We start from the raw sequence: 20,522 nt of genomic DNA on the forward strand, positions 1-20,522 counted from the left end.
CTACCTCCTGTACGAATCTGCTTTTAAGCTATTCCCCAACCCAACGCTTTCTCATCTTCAGCTGAAATAGTAACAGTCACAAGACTAGCCTCTAATGTTCATGCACACTATTTGTTGCATATTTGCGTGTTTGTCCCATCTTCTCCACTATCCCTCAAATTTCCCTGATGATCTCTTCTGCCTGCTGAGCAGACTTCTAAATTTATTTATTTTAAAAATTCATTCTTAAAACTGTCATTTACCTCACCTACTACTTAGGTTAGGGTTCCATCACATAAAAAAATGGAATTGAAGATGAAATGTCACGTTTAAGATTGTGAGGAGGTTCTAGTACTATGGAAAGATATATAGAATCATAGCATCATAGAATAGTTAGGGTTGGAAAGGACCTTAAGATCATGTAGTTCCAACTCCCCTGCCATGGCCAGGGACACCTCACACTAAACCATGCCACCCAAGGCTTTGTCCAACCTGGTCTTGAACACTGCCAGGGATGGAGCATTCACAACTTCCCTGGGCAACCCATTCCAGTGCCTCACCACCCTTACAGTAAAGAACTTCCTCCTTATATCCAATCTAAACTTCCCCTGTTTAAGTTTTAACCCATTACCCCTTGTCCTATCACTACAGTACCTAATAAAGAATCCATCCCCAGCATCCCTACAGGCCCCCTTCAGATACTGGAAGGCTGCTATGAGGTCTCCACACAGCCTTCTCTTCTCCAGGCTGAACAGCCCCAACTTTCTCAGCCTGTCTTCATATGGAAGGTGCTCCAGTCCCCTGATCATCCTCATGGCCCTCCTCTGGACTTGTTCCAACAGTTCCATGTTGTTCTTATGTTGAGGACACCAGAACTGCACACAATACTCCAAGTGAGGTCTCACGAGAGCAGAGTAGAGGGGCAGGATCACCTCCTTCGACCTGCTGGTCACGCTCCTTTTGATGCAGATCAGGATACGATTGGCTTTCTGGGCTGCAAGCACACACTGAAGCCAGCTCATGTTAAGTTTCTCATCGACCAACACCCCCAAGTCCTTCTCCGCAGGGCTGCTTTGAATCTCTTCTCTGACCAACCTGTAGCTGTGCCTGGGATTGCTCCGACCCAGGTGTAGGACCTTGCACTTATCATGGTTAAACTTCATAAGGTTGGCGTCTGCCCACCTCACAAGTGTGTCAAGGTCCCTCTGGATGACATTCCTTCCCTCCAGCGTATCAACCGAACCACACAGCTTGGTGTCATCGGCAAATTTGCTGAGGGTGCACTCAATCCCACTGTCCACGTCAGTGAGAAGATGTTAAACAAGACTGGTCCCAACACTGATCCCTGAGGGACACCACTCGTTACTGGTCTCCAGCTGGACAGTGAGCCATTGACCACAGCCCTTTGCGTGTGGCCATCCAGCCAGTTCTTTACCTACCAAGTGGTTCATCCATCAAATTGATGTCTCTTCAATTTAGAGAGAAAGATGTCATCTGGAACAGTGTCAGACGCTTTGCACAAGTCCGGGTCGATGACATCAACTGCTCTACCCCTGTCCATCAGTTCTGTAGCCCCATCATAGAAGGCCACCAAATTGGTCAAGCAGGATTTCCCCTTAGTGAAGCCATGCTGGCTGTCACCAAGCACCTTGTTGATTTTCATGTGCCTTAGCATGCCTTCCAGGAGAATCTGCTCCAATATTTTGCCAGGCACAGAGGTGAGACTGACTGGTCTGTAATTCCCTGGGTCATCCATTTTCCCCTTCTTAAAAATGAGGGTTATATTACCCTTTTTCTAGTCGTTAGGAACATCATCTGACTGCCATGATCTTTCATAAACTGCATAAATATATACAATGACTGTCTTTAAAAGAATAAATCAGAACAATTTTAACCATCTCTAAAAGAAAAGATCTTCATACCATACTGATCTTCATTCAGTCGGCTGATCAGAGCTAGCCTAGCTAGAGCCACAGCCGGCACGCTTCAGCGACCGCGAGGGTCAACGGAGATGAGGAAAATCAGAGGGGATAGCGCAGAGCCATCGCGATTCCCGACATCTCCGGATCCCCGAAGCCCCAGCAGCCCTTGAGAGAGAGCGGCTGACGTGGCGGGGGGCGTTCCCACGGTGACGGCGACCACCCCCCTGCCCCTTGCCTTGAAAGAGCCTCGGAGAGGGCAGTGAGGAACAAGCAGGTCGTGTTGCTGACCCTGTTGCTGGTGTCCGACTGCGGACCAATACGGTCGCCTCCAGAAAGAGAGCTTGTAGTAAGGTGACTGCAGCAACCCAGAGACTCCATCCCAAACTGTGGCTGTTCAGGTCTCTGGATGCAGGGAGTGCCAGAGCCTGCTGCTGCCGGGGGAGGGAGGACAGCATTCCACCTGCGTGAGGTGTGAGCAGGTAGAAGATCTGCTTAGCCTGGTGGCAAAACTTAAGGAGGAGGTTGAGACGCTGAGGACCATCAGGGAGTGTGAAAGGGAGATCGACTGGTGGAGTAACTCCCTGGCGTGCCAGTCAGAACGGTTCCAGGGAGATACCCCCCAAAAGGGGAAGGACCCCCTGCTCTCTCAGACACAGGGGGATGGCCTGAGACAGACCCTGCCCTGTAGCTGTTGCGCAGAGGTAGGGGACCAAAAAGACGATGAGGGTTGGAAGCGAGTTCCAGTTCGGTGTCGTGGGAAACCCTCCCCCCTTCCTGCCCTGCTTCCCCAGGTGTCCCTCAGTAATAGGCTTGAGGCCCTGGATCTTGAAGGAGAGGTAGGTGAGGATGTGGTGCAAGGCCAGCCTACAAGGCCACGTAGGAAAAGGAGGTCGACTTTGCACCTCAAGACTGCCTCTGATAAGAAAGAAAGAAGGGTCATTGTAGTAGGCGATTCTCTTCTGAGAGGAACAGAGGGCCCGATATGCAGAGTTGACCCTCATCATGGGGAAGTGTGTAGTCTGCCTGGAGCCCGGATCAGGGATATCACCAGGGCGCTCCCCAACCTGGTGCACCCGACAGACTACTACCCGCTGCTGGTCTTCCAGACAGGTGGGGAGGAAGCTGCTTCCCGCAGTCTGAGGGGGATGAAGAAAGACTACAGGGCCTTGGGGAGGATGGTGAAAGAGTCTGGGGCTCAAGTGATCTTCTCCTCACTCCTTCCATCTTCCACTGATGATGTGGGAAGGAATGGGAAGATTCAGTCCATAAACGATTGGCTTCGAGACTGGTGCTGCAGGCAGGGCCTTGGATTCTTTGATAACAGCTGGTTTTATAGGGCACCAGTCTGGACAATGACAAGTGGGAAAGGTTTATCTCACAGAGGCAAAAGGATGCTGGGGCACAAATTAGCAGGGCTCATTTGGAGAGCTTTAAACTAGATTCGAAGGGGGATGGGGTTGTAGCTGGGCTTGCCCCAGTGGGGCAGCACTCCAGAATTGATGAAGACTGGGAGGCCTCCTATAATCCTAGGGTGAAATCGGTGTGCTCAGCTCGCTCCCTGGAATGTCTGTACACCAATGCGTGCAGCATGGGAAATAAGCAGGAGGAGTTGGAAACCTGTGTTAAGTCAGGAGACTATGATCTGGTGGCAATTACAGAGACGTGGTGGGACAGCTCACATGACTGGAATATAGTCATGGAGGGCTATGTCCTTTCCAGGAAAGACAGGCCAGCCAGGAAGGGTGGTGGGGTTGCTCTTTATGTGCGGGAGCAACTACAATGCACCGAGTTCTGTCCAGGGACAGATGACGAGTGAGTTGAGAGTCTGTGGGTGAGAATTAAGGGGCAGGCTGGCAGGTGGGATACTGCTGTGGGTGTCTGTTACAGACCACCAGATCAGGGTGAGGAGGTTGATGAGGCCTTCTACAGGCAGCTGAGAGCGGCCTCACAGTCACAGGCTGTGGTTGTCGTGGGGGATTTTAACTTCCCTGATGTTTGCTGGAAGGACCACTCAGCAACCCAGCCACAGTCCAGGAGGTTCCTCCAGTGTGTGGATGATAACTTCCTCCTGCAAATGGTGGATGAGCCAACCAGGAGAGGAGCGCTGCTGGATCTCATCCTCACTAACAAGGAGGATCTGGTTGAAGCAGTAAGGGTTGAGGGCTGCCTTGGTTGCAGCGACCACGAGATGGTGGAATTCAGGATCTTGTGTGGTAGGACTAGTAGAATAGCAAGTAGAATTGCAACCCTGGACTTTAGCAGGGCAAACTTTGGCCTTTTCAAGCAATTGCTAGGGGAAATCCCATGGGCAAGGCTGTTTGAAGGTAAAGGGGCCCAAGATAGTTGGTTGGCAGCTAGGATGACTAAGGCCTCCTTAGAATTAAATCTGGCGAGAAGGGTCAAGGACAGCAAAAAGAGCTTTTTCAAATACATGGCAGATAAAACTAACACCAGAGGCAATGTAGGCCCACTGATGAACGGGATGGGTGCCCTGGTGACAGAAGATACAGAGATGGCAGAGTTACTGAATGCCTTCTTTGTCTCTGTCTACTCTGCTGCAGGCAGACCTGAAGAGCCCTGTACCCCGAGACCTTAGATGAAGTCAGGTCAACGGAGCGGTTTGCCTTAGTCGATGAGGAATGGGTTAGAGACCAGCTGAGCAATCTGGACATCCATAAATGCATGGGTCCAGATGGGATGCACCCGCAGGTGCTGAGGGAACTGGCGGAAGTCATTGCTAGACCACTCTCCATCATCTTTACCAAGTCTTGGGAAACGGGAGAGGTGCCTGAGGACTGGAGGAAAGCAAATGTCACTCCAGTCTTCAAAAAGGGCAAGAAGGAGGACCCGGGTAACTATAGACCGGTCAGCCTCACCTCCATCCCTGGGAAAGTGATAGAACACCTTATCCTTGGTGCCATCTTAAGGCATATCAAGGATAAGAGGGTTATGAGGGGCAGTCAACATGGCTTCACCAAGGGGAAATCATGCTTGACCAATCTCTTAGCCTTTTATGAGGATATAACACGGTGGATGGATGATGGCAGAGCGGTGGATGTGGTCTACCTTGACTTCAGCAAAGCATTTGACACAGGCTCCCACAGCATCCTCACGGCTAAATTGAGGAAGTGTGGTCTGGATGATCAGGTAGTGAGGTGGACTGTGAACTGGCTGAAGGAGAGAAGCCAGAGAGTTGTGGTCTATGGGGCTGAGTCTAGTTGGAGGCCTGTAACTAGTGGAGTGCCTCAAGGGTCAGTACTGGGACCAGTATTATTTAATATATTCATCAATGATTTAGATGAGGGAATTGAGTGTACTATCAGCAAGTTTGCTGATGACACTAAGCTAGGAGGAGTGGCTGACACGCCAGAAGGCTGTGCTGCCATCCAGCGAGACCTGGACAGGCTGGAGAGTTGGGCAGGGAATAACTTGATGAAATATAACAAGGGAAAGTGTAGAGTCCTGCATCTGGGCAGGAACAACCCCAGGTTCCAGTATAGGTTGGGGAACGACCTGTTAGAGAGCAGTGTAGGGGAGAGGGACCTGGGGGTCCTAGTGGACGACAGGATGACCATGAGCTAACACTGTGCCCTTGTGGCCAAGAAGGCCAATGGCATCCTGGGGTGTATTAGAAGGGGGTGGTTAGTAGGTCGAGAGAGGTCCTCCTTCCCCTCTACTCCGCCCTGGTGAGACCCCATCTGGAATATTGTGTCCAGTTCTGGGCCCCTCAGTTCAAGAAGGACAGGGAGCTGCTGGAGAGAGTCCAGCGCAGGGCAACTAAGAGATTAAGGGAGTGGAGCATCTCCCTTATGAGGAAAGACTGAGGGAGCTGGGTCTCTATAGTTTAGAGGAGACTGAGGGGTGACCTTATTAGTGTATATAAATATATAAAGGGGGAGTGTCACGAGGATGGAGCCAGGCTCTACTCAGTGGCAAACAATGATAGGACAAGGGGTAATGGGTACAAGCTGGAACACAAGAGGTTCCACTTGAGAAGAAACCTCTTCTCAGTGAGGGTGACGGAACACTGGAACAGGCTGCCCAGGGAGGTTGCGGAGTCTCCTTCCCTGGAGACATTCAAAACCCGCCTGGACACATTCCTGTGTAACATTATCTAGGTGTTCCTGCTCCGGCAGGGGGATTGGACTAGATGATCTTTTGAGGTCCCTTCCAATCTCTAGCATACTGTGTATACTGTGTATACCATTGACGTGTTCAAAAATTCGGTCCAGCATAACTTATCTCCCTCCTTATGTACCTGAGATACTTACTACATTTTTTATTTTGAAGACAGTTGTTATTACTAGTTAAAATACAGGTAACATATGAAAAAAATACTTTATTAAAAAAACCCAAAACAACCAACAGTGAAACAGTACTACCCCAGATAAAATGCCAATGAGCAATAAATTTCTTTACACACAAAGCCCACTTGGTTAGACTGTGAAGAGTTTATAACAAATTTGGCAGCTTGCAGGTATTTCAAAACATTACAGCAAAATCTGACTTCAAAGGCAAGTACTAAAAAAAAATTGAAATTTGACTTCTGTACCAAACTTACTCTGTACCAAAGTAGCATTGCTGTAAAATTACCATATGTATCTGCTGCGTGCAAACAATTATGATGTGACTTTTTCACAAATATTTCAGCTTTCCAGTTTGGCACACTAATTAATGACATTCAAAATGCCAGACTGGTAACATGTATTTTATCAACATAGCTTAATAGTCACTAATGTTTTTTCCCATAACTTCTTTTAAAAACACAGTCCTGTTTATAAGGAAAAATAGTGGAAAGGTACCTGTTCCAGTAGCTCCAAAACTGGTCCTGCAAGTAGGCTTGGTGGCTACTTTCGTCACCGAATGAGGCTTTGCTTTCAATCCAGTGAATTATGTGTCCTTCAACAGCTAGCGTGACAGCAGAAAATAAACAGAACTCTTAAAATCACACTCAGCAGCCTGGAAGAATGTGTTTGGGAATATCTTATTTACTCCCTCAATATACCGCATAATTCATTATTGCAACAGAGTTATGTATTTACAAAAAATATCTTTCAAATATGCACAGGACATTTTTTAAAAAAATACCTATTTCAATGGATAATTATAGAAGTTTAATTACACCCCATTTCAGATATTTGCATTTATTCTAACACAAACCGAATATAAAGGGAAAGAGACTAGACCAACGCGCAATTGCATTGTACTTTTACCCTTGGCTGGAAAGGAGTTGTCAGGTAAGGAATTGAAAACAAGAGCAGTTAGCTAAGCTGTTAAAACCAGCAAATTCTCATCAATGAAGAGTGGAAGGTGTGAGAACAGCAAGGATGTTTACCATACATACATATCTCCTTCCTTGCCTTTGCAAAACCAGTAATGCTTTACCAGAAAGAAGCTAGGAATAAGAAGGCCTATGTGAAAAAATGTGATTCTGAATTTCTGTTTCACTCTGTGGGATTTGCTCTGGTTCACATCTTTTCTCACTGCTTGTAGAAGTGAATTTCTCATGTTAATAAAAGTATTTTTTTTTTTTTTTAAAGTCCTTTCTGAAGTTGACAACCTAATTTTGCAGGAGAAATCATGAAACTAACTCTAAAAAAAATAACAATTCTGTCTCTAATGTAATGTTGGGTATGGCATCTGAGAGCATGCCATCTCAGAAACACAATACAGAAAGATTACAAGAAGCTGTGGCAACACACAGTTTACAGCAGACTGTAAAATTACTTGGGAAATCTCGGTAAACACCACATGAAGCCACCACACTAAGCTCCATATGCCACCACTACCATGCTATCAGTAACCAAGTTAACTTGTGTAGGCCTATACTACTACACCCTTCCCCCACTCCCAATACCCCCCTAGTACCTTCAGACCCCAGGAGATCTAACAGCTGAGGCATAAACTGTGTAGTCCACTGAGAAGCAATTTCTAAGAAACATTTGCCTTTCCTAGGCAGGTAGTGAGTCATGAAGAAGAGAGTGCAAGAACGGCCATACATTAGTTCAGTCTGGACAACAGGTAGAAAATTACTTCTTGTCAATCTCAAGTGACTAAAATAATGTGAGAAAAGTAATGCACTAGCACTGTTTCGATTTTTAGAGACAAATCCACTCAAAACAAATTAATGGCTATTTTTAACCTTCTTTCTAATAGGGTAATACTACAAACCTAAGACTTCTTCTGGGTGTTTCCCAGTTTCCCCTCTCAAGCACTAAAAAAATTAGCTACACCTAGCTGCTTTCCTAGTTCCATTTAATCAGGCTCCTGGATAGGGTATAATCTTACATGTTACCAGTATAAAAGTGAGTATCTTGATATCAAGTATGCATTGTGTATATTGTGGTCCACATTACTGGGGAAACTTACTAATGTATATAAATATCTGAAGGGCAGGTGTTAAGAAGAGGGAACAAGGCTCTTTTCAGTGGTGTCCGGTGGCAGGACCAGAGGCAGCAGGCACAAACGGAAACATGGGGGGGGGGTCTGTCTGAACATCAGGAGCCACTTTTTCACTGTAAGGGTAACTGAGCACTGGCACAGGCTTCTCAGAGAGGCTGCGGAGTCTCAGTCCTTGGAGATATTCAAAAGTCATCTGGACATGCTTGAGCAGATGACTACCAGAGATGCCTTCCAGCCTCAGTCATTTTGTGATACTGTAATTTCACAATCTTCCCTGCTAATTTTAGACTGGATAAACAACTGTTCCCTCATGTCCTTGGGTCCTTGGTAGCTTTCTGAGACCCTCCACAAATAAGAATTATGGAAGTGAACTAGTAGAAGATAACTGAAAACTCTCCAGGTGTGGCTTGACAACTGTCTGTGAACTGCAGATCATCAGGATGCCAAAGCTCACCGTTTCAAATACAGAGTACTTTAGCTACGCAGGTATTTTTTGTTTTGTAACCTCTTCTTAACATCACTACCATTTTTCTTTTCTGGAAACACGATTACAAATACAAACATCACTGAACTTTTTGGAAGATTCTCATATGCATAGTTGTTCATCTATTAAATAACAGACTATCGTGCTGAAAGATGGTATCTCAAGCACTTCCGAGTAGTGACACGTTTTATAGTACACACGTCAGTTCCTTATATCAGTGTATAAATCAGTTAGTAAGAATTCCAACTGTTGTCAATATGAAGAACAAAAAGCTAGTCACGTATATGACTTTCACAGGCTGCTTTCAGCCTTCTTGTTTTCTCTGTCAGACACCTGCACTGACAGGTGCTGTGTTCTATGGAGGCAAAGTCATCATCTTTTAGCATGAAAGTCAATTTACAAAAGGTGATTAATAATCCTTTACACTTAGACAGCATTGATGTTTCTTCTTCCATGGCCCAGCCACTACGTCAGCTGATTACCTTCTTACATGGCCTCAAGACCAGAAAATGTAGATGAGCTTTGACATGACCTTTATACCTACTTTTATTCCTTCTTGCTTCTTGCTACACAGGATTAAAGAAAAAAAAAGAGAACTGCAGAGTTGTATTTAGATGCAAAGTGATGGCAAGAGAATAATGGCACTACAACAAATCTTTATGCAATGACCTATAAGTGTAATGGTAATACTCTACAACGCTTTGAATTGATTTGGTCTAGAAGTCTAAAACATTAATAGGTATTTCAGAGTTCAGTTCAGAAAGACAGTGTGCAGAGCAGTTTAGAGGGAGCAGGCATCTGGGGGTTCTGACTGTTCCTTGGTTTTCTTTTTTGTGATAATGAGACAAAAACATGCAGCAACCAAAGAAGAAGCACTGGGTAATACTACTTATGAGCAAACCTCTCTGACACAAACTAGAAGTTCTGTTCTTAAAATTATTAGGTTAACTACCAAAGAAAAAACACCCCTACTTTGTAGTATCCTTTAATATACAGCTGTATAGCTGTAATGTGTAGCTGTAATATTTTAGCATGCACTCTTCTACTCAAAATAAAACAATAACAATTCTTTAAAAGACTTACCTACTGGCACTTCTAAAATGAAGTCTGGTGTTTTGTCATAACCCTTTGCACGAAGCTGATCTTCAGCTATACATACAGAATAAGAACTATTGTTTATAAAACTCTTCTGTTAAGTAGACAGCAGCATAATTATTTTTATTTTAAATAAGAGTGCAAGAATTACTAATGCAGTCATACATATCTTTCTTATGCATGCAATGCTGTGTCAGATTAAATGAACCTTTGTAGAAAAACTGAAGCATGGATATAAAAATGCTTCTTTGTCATCCCTGCATTTTTATGTCTTCATTATAAACATCATTAATTCAAGCTGTCATATAGTATTTTATAACCTCCAAATATTCAAAATAAAGAAGTATATTTGCTGATTGAAAGAAGAGTCTCCCCACATTAGGAAGCATTAAGACTAATCCTATCAACACCACAAATGTAGATATACTGTAGCTGCCTTCTTGGTTTTATTTCAATGTTAGCATAAAGTTGTTAAAAAAAAGAACAGGAAAATCCTTTTCTTCCAGAAATTTATGAAGGAGAGAAGCCACAATTTTAGTTTTTCTTGCACCCTGCAATCTATAGAATTTATTCAATTTCAGAACATACAAAGACCTAGAAATTCTGCTAACATAAACTATACAACTCTACTGCTTACAAATATTAGAGCTGAATATTCCAAGAAACAATAATGACTGAGCAAGATAAAACTGCAGAAGACAAAAGACGCTTCCTTAAAAAAGAAAAAAAAGGAAGCCCAAGCAAGCCCTTAATATTGCCCTTAATATTTTCTAAACTATTGTCCTTGATTTCTGATACCATTACACTGGCATTTCTAAAACACCATTTCTCCATTAGAATTTGGAGTGACCTGGTCATTCAATTCCAGGCATGGCTTTCTGTCTTCACCCAAGCTCAACTAATGGCACTACCTAGTAACAAGTAAGGCTGTGTAGCCCCTTAACACCTACTGGGCTGTTGACATTGTCATGCATCCCATTCGCCTTTCTACATCACCTTTGATTAAAATTAATGGTCCATTCTCACTGTTGGGTAGCTTATTTCCAATCCATTTATCAGGTTAGGACAGTAGTTTCATGGCCAATGTTCAGAACTCAGTTTTTGAATACTTTGTGAATATCCTGAAAGGTCAGCAGTTTGAGTCCAAGTAACATTTTAATGACAAGAAAAATATACACTCTTAGAAATCCAAATATTCTAAAAGCACCTAAAGCAAGCTCTCCCCCCCTTTCCCATTGAAGAATGTAAGTCTGAAGTGTTTTTTTAATACAGTGAAGTCATAACTGAAAGTGGGACAGGAGCGATTTTGCGAAGTAAGTTGTACATTCAGTTAGGTGTAAACTGCAAAAGCTGTTTATTAATTTTGATAGGTGCAGTATTTCTTTTGAAATTTGAGAGTATTTCTTCACTGTAACCACACCATATTGTAAATACAAGTCTTTGCAATGCAACAGTTCACTGTATCACCTGATCAGCTATTAAACTTTTTAGGATTTGGAGACAGAATTGGTTGTTGGCTGTTTTTTCAAATTTGTCAACATTGTCAGGAATGTGGATAAACAGTGTTAAGATTAACAAAGTTCTAATTTAACAGAACGTATGATTCGAGAGTTTTGTGCCATAACATAAAAATTAATTAACTGTATGTGATCTCTTAATCTTGATTAAAAAATTTCACTTTTATCCAACTCTATTTAACTGTAGTCTGCTCTTAATTGTTTGAAACAGTACAAAAAAGACAACAGGATGTTCAAGATGAAGTTTTCATTGTTTAAGAAGACACAAATAGCAATAGAAAGTTCAGTATTTTTCTTTCATATCTAACAAATGCTAGCATCAGAAATTCAGGGAAATGTAACTTAAAAGAACCCACTGAAAGCCAGGAAGGGGTAAACATTTCACGATAAGTCAACTTGACAAGTCTCAGAACTGGAGTCTGCATCAGCATTACTTTCAATATTCTTCTGCAGGTTCTTTTTTTCAAGGCTACTTGATTACTTTTAGAATCATAGAATTGTAGAATCATAGAAATCATTCTGTCGAAATCAGATTGTGTGATAGTAACACATGGCTTTAGAAAGAACGTGGTTTTTGCTTTAAGTCTGTTTCTGAATGTTTTCACTTGGTTTCTCCTGACATTCTGTACTGTGAATAGCATTATAAAATAAGGTTAAAAACCATGTTTATTATTGATGTGAGTTGTCTATCGTGTAGCAACATAATTATAGATTACCATTTCTTTATAAATTTGGCGGAGGGAGGAGGGGAGGAGAGAGGAAAGAGATACAGATACTTCCCACAATCACCATAAACCCGTTTTCTTTTTTTAACCAAAACCCCACCAAAACAGAAGCTCTAGCTTTTCAGCCCACTTATGTTTCAGATTTGTCCAGAAGCTACAGAGGTAGTATTCTGCACCTTAAAAGAGATCTTTTAGCTTTTGCATGGGTTGAGAGAATAATTTAACAATTGCCTGAAAGCCAGCCCCCAACAGCTTTGACAGTTACATTTATGCATCCTGAGATTTGAAAATTACGTTGAAACAGCACTACTAAGTAGTGTTCTACAGATTCCCCATTAATTTAGATTTCCAACAAAACTGCAGCTTCATCTTTATGGTAACTTCACACTCAATCATAACCATTTAACACATCATTGTTCTTATACTAGCCTCTGGATATAACAAAGAAACCAAACATTCTTCTGTTGGTGCATGAATGAACAGCAACTGCAAATTTAAGATTACAGGAGAAAACACTGACCAGATTTCATGATTTATATCCAGGCTACTACTGAAGGACACAGTGGGAACCAAAGGAGGATAAGATTCCAGACAAAGGTCAGTACCTCCCCATACAGCTAAAAGCTTTACTAATATATTCATGGCAAAGGTGCAAACCCATAAAGATCCTACACAGAACCTAGAAATTCCTGGCATTTCAGTATGGCAAGTGAAACGGTTCACCTGTTTTGAGAGAACACTGATCACTTTAATCCTAAGCAAAGTGATAAGTATTTGAGAGCTGTGTTTTTGTTGAAGAGAGGACATGGTAAATGATATGGTTCTCATGAACAGTAGATTAACAAAAAGCAAAGTTAGTTTATATAGGTTTCAAATCAATTTCTGGGTGAATCTTACATCTGATCTGTAGGCTCTGAAAGCTAACTGCTCTAGAAACAGACAAATTATGTCCTGGAACTGAAGAGCTGTTTCATGCTCCAAGACTATACTGTGGTGATTTATATTCACCATGTCCTTAGACTGTTGCTCAGGTGAAGAGAGCTGCTACAAAAACCTTACTATTCTTGAGGAATAGTAAACTAATATGGAAACTGCAGAATTTGTTTTTTGTAACACATGTTAAAAAGTAATGGAATTGCAATTACAGCAATCTAAGTCCTGGGCCATCTTCAAAACTGGAGTGTAGTCTTTCTCAGAGTCTAACAAAGTCTGAATTTGTTGACCTATAGGAAATACTGTCATCTCTTCTGTTTTGCTGAAGTTATCTTCAAGCAGTTTTGGAAGTAATTTTTAAAAAAGGAAAGATTTTATTGTGAGGGATTCAGTAGGGTTAATCTTGCACATACTAAGGAGTTTTATTTCTTTTTTAATACCTAAAACCTTAAAAAACACCTGCAATGGACAGAAATAATAAATACACCCATCTAACAGATCTTAAATCATGACTAAACAGTATTTCACTATCCATAGTATCTAAACAATAAACTTTCTCATTTATGTTTCTATTCTAATGAGTTAATCCATTCTAGATACTTTGACAACACAAATTTCTTAAAGCTTATTTTTAAAGACAAAACTGATGCTTATCCAAGGTCACAAAACATCAAAATTTAAATCTGATTTGTGTAGTACACAAGCTTGCACAAGCCGAATAAAATGATAATCACTGGGTTGAGGATTCATTTGTGAGTCATCTAGTCCATTCTCTCGTATCGTGACAGGATTGGTTTCATTACCAGCTTTGACAGATGAATGTCAAGTCTAGCCTTGAATTTTCCACTGAAGGTGATTCCATAACCTTCCCTGGCAGTTTGTTTTATACTTACAGCTCCTAGAACTGCTTAGTATTTTAACTCATCATCATCTCTGCAATTACAGCTTAAGCCTATTACCTGTACCTCTGCTCTTATAGCTAAGCAGGAAAAACTACTTCCTCACATTTTCACAATGTCATCTGCAGGTTTGTATGCAATACTTATTTCTGTCTTTTTTTCATTTTTTCTCTAAAATAAAAGATCGTACTAATTCTGTTCCTTAATTACATGGGCAAATATTTTAAAAACCTTAATAATCATTCTAATTTCTTAAATTTGTTTAAAGTTTCCAAAATATTAACGTGAGTCTAGATTTAGGAAAGATCATAGTTTCTGATAAAACCAGCAAAATTCCCTGGACACACAAATTTAGTGCAACATCAACAAAAGATAGCATTTCACTTTGCTATTGTCTCATCATATAAGAAGTTCAGATTTAAGAAGTCACTGTTCAGTTTATTATCACAATAAGAGAAATGATGCTTTAAATATTAATCGTTGTTTTAATGGCACTCATGTACAAGAAACAGTGCAGGCTAAAAGAAAAAAATGAAAATAACTTCATAATTAATCCTTAAAATGATTTTAAATATAGGGATTGTGAAATGAGTACTTGCATTGGTTAGTAGGCAGGGGGCAAAAAATTCAGCAGAAATTGCACAGAAAGCTAAATGAGTGAATTCTCTCACAGTTCTTTAATACATAAAGCATTTTGAAGTTAATATTTCTTATGCTTCCTCCTAAGTCTCATAAGGCCTAGATTATGGCTAATATCTCATGACACCAAAAGTAATACTGCAGCAGATATTAAAGCATTTTTTTCAGCTACTTATTCTATAAAATATTAATTGCAAGCCTGTGCATGTGCTGTATATAGAGGGTGTTAGGTAACTGAGTTCCTGCTCAGTTCTAAATCAATAAAAGATAACATGTACAGCATCAATCATTTCTTACTCTTCCTTTACTACCTAATACAAAGAGTGTTGAGGTTTATTTTTTTCTTAGGTAAACAGTCACTGAAATCTTTGAAGTTAAGGATTTGCTGGCTAGCCCCTACTACAAATTCTTACCTATGAAAGAGAGATTTTTTTCCAAAAGCATTTCTCGCAGCAAGACTTCATGCTCATGCCCGATACCGCTGATAGCTTTAGATTAAGGAATGGAAGAACCAACTTCAGAAAAACATCACAGGTAAAATAACTAAAGATAAAATACATTTGCCTTCATCTGCATTTCTGAAGTGAACAATGATTTGAACTCTAAGTTTTTAAATACCTTACAGGGAGTTTCAGAGGCATTTAGCACTTTGTGAAAATTAGACTACTGTATCATCAGCATACATTTTACAAAAATAAGACCAGTTAGATCACATTTATTCAGTATAAATAAGGCTAATATTTAAATTTTTGCTTTATTTCCCTCCCAAAATTAAACAAAAATGAGCTTAAAACATGTAAAGAAATACCTTTTAATTTGCTCTTTACTGGCAAGTGTATCAATTCTCTAATTCAGCAAAGAATGAAATAAACTGCTTTTTTCCTTATATTCAGAAATTGATAGGCACCACAGCCATTTGAAACATCTTACATAACAAAACATCCTTTTAATTCATTTTTCAGAAGCATGAACTTAGGGAAGGATGAAATATTTTCTAGTGAAGTCCTTTTCACTTCACTGACAGCCTGTTGATCCAATGTGCTATTCTTAGCAACATGTAGAAAAGTCACCAGATTAAGTATTTTTAATGTATCTTCCTGGAGGTCAAAGTTCTGTTCTGGAAGCTTTTAAGAAGAATCTTATGGAACATCATGATAAAGGACCTTACATTAAAAACAGTTAAGTTCCTAACTCTGTTTAGAATAACTTTTGAAAATTTAAACTACATTACAATGAGAGTTAATTACTTAATTTATAAGCACTTTATGCTAACCAGCAAAAATACCAATTGTATGGAATCACTGCATTTACACATATAGTTTTTATTAATAAAACTGTATATTATGTTAAACTCTACGAGCATTTACAGAACAAAAGGGGTAAATGAAAAACAGCAGAAATGTAAGAAAAATACTGCAAATGGAATTTATAATGCATAGTAAGCAGAAACACTTAGACTTAGTCCATAATAATACCTGTTATTGATGTATGGCAATAACCATGGGGCAAAACTTGTAAATAACCTCACAAGCCATTTTCTACTCATGCAATCTAGCAGCCTAGTTTCCCGTAAGCATCTGAACTATTACTGAAAAATAGCCTCTTGGCATTTACAAAGAGGTTGACTTCATACTTTAGTCCATGCATATACAATTAGATAGTTATATTTAAAATCAATACGCAATCCTTCAGAAGACATTATGCTTTTAAAACCTTAACTTTAAATTGATTTTAAACTATTTTATGCACCTCAAAATTAACATCTAATTCAGCAACATACTTGCAGATAATGCACTTGCACAGTTTAGTATTAAACTTTTCTGTACCAAAAACGGAATTAAAAAAATCCTCATTATGCTCACTGATGTCACTGCAGAGTCAATAACTTCACTTGAACCAGAATCTGAAGAGGATAGAAAAGACTTTTATAGACTGCAGGCAAGTTATTCTTAAAAACTGGTCATAATTCTACATATTCTGTTATTATTACTTTAAAAAATGACACTTTCAGAAGACTATAGCCAGACTGTTTGTCATAAAAATATTAATCTTACATTACTAGATGTGAAAATTAATGATCAACAATCTTTTAAAAATTGTGATTTATTAGATTAATCCACTGTCATAGAGCTGTATTTAATGTTGAAGATATTCTCAATGAATACATAAAATTATGATTAAAACCGGAAAATACAAATATAATTAGAACTTCATCCTGCTCCTGTTAAAGTTAATGGGAACAGGGCTGAGTCTGTAGTAGACACCAGGCAAGTATTTCTAATGGAAAGAACATATTTTTAACGGGTGACTACCACATGTATCACACCTAAAAAAAGTGCTTTTCATGCATAACTAAACATCACTGTAGCTGTTCTATCCTGCAACTGTACAGTGAAATCAGGATCTTCCCCCAGACTTCATGCAGAGATTTATGCAAGGAATCCCTAGGACTTGGGAGCCAATTGCCTTGCTAGCTGGCTCAGTGGTAGGAGGTCATGATTTTGAAACTGTTCCTTTCACAGCAGAGTGAAACAGAAGAGCTACTCATTCAGGACTTCACTGAAGTCTGGTCTTGTTAAAACCCGGTCTAGTGGAAGGTGTCCCTGCCCATGGCAGAGGAGCTGGAACTAGATGACTTTAAGGTCCCTTCCAACCCAAAGCATTCTATGATTCTATGAAAACAGAGTTAGGGTTGCAGTCATCTTTCCTAACAAATTATACTCTTAGTCTGGAATACCCAGTACTGAGAGGTTTCCCCAGGATTCTCACTGGATATTGAGGATCTCTAATTAACTATTTCAACACTAACCCCACACCCTCCCCCCCCCCCCCCAACCAAACCCAACACCCTTAAAATTCAGGCTACATAGGGTTTTTTCCTACAGCTAGACCCATTTCCTTTACGAAGAAGAGAAAGTAAAAGAACTGCATTGAATGTCAGAGTTTCAAAATACTAACTGGTCAATCATACCTGAATTGCACTTGAAAACCTTACAATTAAAACTCAACAGAAGAGTTGAGATTGGAAGGTATCTCCAGAGATATCTAGCCCAACTCCACCACTCCAAGCACTGTTGTCCAGTCTTAATAGAAAACCAGACATGAATTTCAACTAATCAAAACCAAAGAGGTTCAATCAGGCATATGAATGTGTAGCCAGCGAACTGACAACTTCCCGTGGTCCATCTGATTTTTGTTAAACAGTATAAGAGAAAGCTTTGCAGTGACCCTCTAGTTGATTGAATGCAAAACAGAGGAGTATGAAACGTGTTTTGTGAAGCAGAACTTTATGTCAGGTTAAAGCTAGACACATCTCTTCCACACAGCCTAAACTCGTCAATTGTGCACCTAAAATTTTATGGGAAAGGATACTGTTTGATGCAGTCCACCAGTGGTCCATAACAACAGTCATTCACAGTACACTGCCGACAAATAAGAGAAGTAGTATAGTGATGGGCAATGCGAAACCATTACAGTTAAAAAGAACCTTAAAAACAGTAATTACTTTTCTTCAAAAAGGCTATCAGATGCTGTTCAGATTTAATCACAGAAAACAAAACCTGCATGCTTTTATTCACTATAAAAGCAAGCTATTAAAAACTGAAATGCTCCCCTCACAAATACTGCATTGCCATTTATGGTGCACCCTGACCTCACTGATAGTTTATGATGACAGTAATTAAATGAGGTTTAAAATCTTTTACTCTGCTAGACAGATAACAGCACTGCCACAGGAAAAAAAAAAAAAAAGAAAAAAACAACTGTGATTAATACCTGATAGACTTGATTTGCCAGAACTCCATCTGGAATCTGAGAAGGGTCCCGTAGCATACTATTAATAAGAGTTTTGGAGGCTAAAGAAATAAGAAACAAAAACATACAAAACCCCTGTTAGCTCAGTTATCCACTTGGCAGGAAGAGAGACACACTTTTATAAAAAGAAAACATTAATGATGCAGATAATTTTGAAAAATATCAAACCAGCAACTACAAACTTTGTAGCTACTTAAACCCATTCTGATACAATTAAAAGGCTTGAAACACCAAAGGACTGTATTAGCACAGGGTGAAAGCAGGCCCTTGTCTACTTAACCAGTTTTACAGGACAATTTGTGCTTCAAAAGCATCTTGCAGCTCCTAAGGAAAGTGCTTAGTATAAAGAAAATGTAACTCAAAATAACAACCATAGCCTATGAGAACTTAAGGACGAAGGTATGTAAAAATTCAAAACAGCCTCTAAAAACAGTGTTTAGTCTGAACAATCTTAAGCACTTTATGATTTGATGATTCTAGTTTAGCAGTTTTCAAATTTATTTATTTACTTATTCAGTGTTGACACGTTTATCTCACTGTACTTAAAAGCTGGTAAAAGGCTTTCTGTGCTATGTTCAAATGTATAAGACACAAAAGAAATCAGAAGTGAATTTAGGAGTATTTACCAGTCTTTCATTCACTGAGATTGATACAACAACAACAAAAAAAACCAACCATAAATCAGGAGATGCCTTTAGTTTATTTTCAAATAGGTCTTGCAAGCACAGGCATTATCTCTCCAGACGTTTAATCTGGGTAGCTGCATACACTATTTAATTACTAATAAAGGTGGAAAAACTAGTCTAGAAAAATGCTCTCTAAAAAAATTCACACACTTCATTTTATGATTTCTTAGAGAAAAACAACACTGCTGCACAAGCATAATCTGCCTCCTTCCTGGGAACAACTGCTGAGAGAGTTCAGCTGGTGGGTATATTTGTACCACTGAATCCATAAACGTAGCCTAGACTTGAGACTAGCAAGGTTCCTGCTTTGCCAAAGATTTCCTGTGTTACTTCAGGCAAATTCCTTTAACCTGGGTGTGCTTGGCTTGTGTAAACAAAGTGAAAAACTGCTCTCTTCCTGTTCTTAATTTTTCTTTTGTCCCAAAGTGGGGCCAAAACTTTGTCACTCTCTTCAATGACTGAACTGAAAGTCTCAGATATCACTGTGAAAAGGGGTCCTGGAACCTGTGACATGAAGGGATCTGCCATATAAGCCACGATTTTGCCGTATAAGCAACAATGAATGTGTGTAAACACTGCTGAAAGCAAAGGAGACTCTCATTTTAATATTCTCCCTGAATGTTGTCTCCTAAAAGCATGACAGTCAATTGAAAGTAGTATTCTCAAGAAAATATTTGTTTTAGAAAACTATACTGTAATGCAAACGAATATACAAACCAAAATTAGTTTAAAGGCTATGCAAGAGCTACAAAGATTGGCATCATCACAAGCAGAAGCAAAAGTTCCTGCAAATATTTTAAAAAGAATGATATACTAAACCACTATATAAAACGCTTCCAACATACAACATAAAGTGTATGTAAAACACTTTCAGGCTCATCATGGCATATTACGTATTTGAATCTTATGCATCTCATGTGAAATAAGCATTTCTTTTTTAAGTGAATAGTTAAGAATAGACATTTTACTTTAGCTTTTGTGCACTGTTAAAATTGCATTTTGTATACAGGATAAAAAAATTGAAAATATGAATCAGAAGGCAGTGTATATAATTACTTTAAAACACTAAAAATGAAAATTGTTTTTAGTAGGTAGCAATAATACACAAGTAACAGTTTGTCAGTAGTGAGGTTGATTGAATGGTAGACTAATGAAGAGTGTTAACTGAGGAAGACTGAGAATTCACTGTTTTCAAGGGCTACTGATTTAAGTATCATGACTTGATTATGAAAAAAGTAAGGGAAATGTTTAACTGGACACTACCTTGAGTAATGAGCTACAGGTGCAAAATAAATGTCCTGTATTTCTGAGACTGCCAGCTTCAGTTTCTCAGTGGAGGTTACCAGACTTTCTATTCTTTACCTGTATCACAGTAATAATGAATTGACATAGTGAATTTTATATAATGCTGATGTCACACTGGTTCTA

At 39.8% G+C, this 20,522-nt stretch overlaps 1 protein-coding gene and 1 long non-coding RNA gene across 6 annotated transcripts in view; one reads left to right on the forward strand and one right to left on the reverse strand.

Moving 5' to 3' along the window:
• Nucleotides 1-20,522, reverse strand: part of CDIN1 (CDAN1 interacting nuclease 1) — a 129,401-nt gene that overhangs the window by 61,201 nt on the left and 47,678 nt on the right. For 4 of the 5 annotated variants that reach the window (XM_062619337.1, XM_062619335.1, XM_062619336.1 and 1 more), the window contains 5 exons: nt 18,370-18,449; nt 17,968-18,017; nt 15,009-15,076; nt 9,871-9,936; nt 6,704-6,809 (listed from right to left, as the gene is read on the reverse strand). In XM_062619337.1, the coding sequence (XP_062475321.1) occupies nt 6,704-6,809; nt 9,871-9,936; nt 15,009-15,076; nt 17,968-18,017; nt 18,370-18,449 (370 nt within the window). The remainder of the gene's footprint in view (nt 1-6,703; nt 6,810-9,870; nt 9,937-15,008; nt 15,077-17,967; nt 18,018-18,369; nt 18,450-20,522) is intronic. The other variant, XM_062619338.1, reaches the window with a different exon arrangement.
• Nucleotides 1-20,522, forward strand: part of LOC134164002 (uncharacterized) — a 68,029-nt gene that overhangs the window by 36,485 nt on the left and 11,022 nt on the right. The window lies entirely within an intron of this gene.

The sequence above is a fragment of the Pezoporus occidentalis genome, unplaced genomic scaffold, assembly GCF_034315485.1.
Source record: "Pezoporus occidentalis ecotype Australia unplaced genomic scaffold, CSIRO_AGI_Poc_V1 ctg21, whole genome shotgun sequence".
In the NCBI taxonomy this organism is placed as follows: domain Eukaryota; kingdom Metazoa; phylum Chordata; class Aves; order Psittaciformes; family Psittacidae; genus Pezoporus; species Pezoporus occidentalis.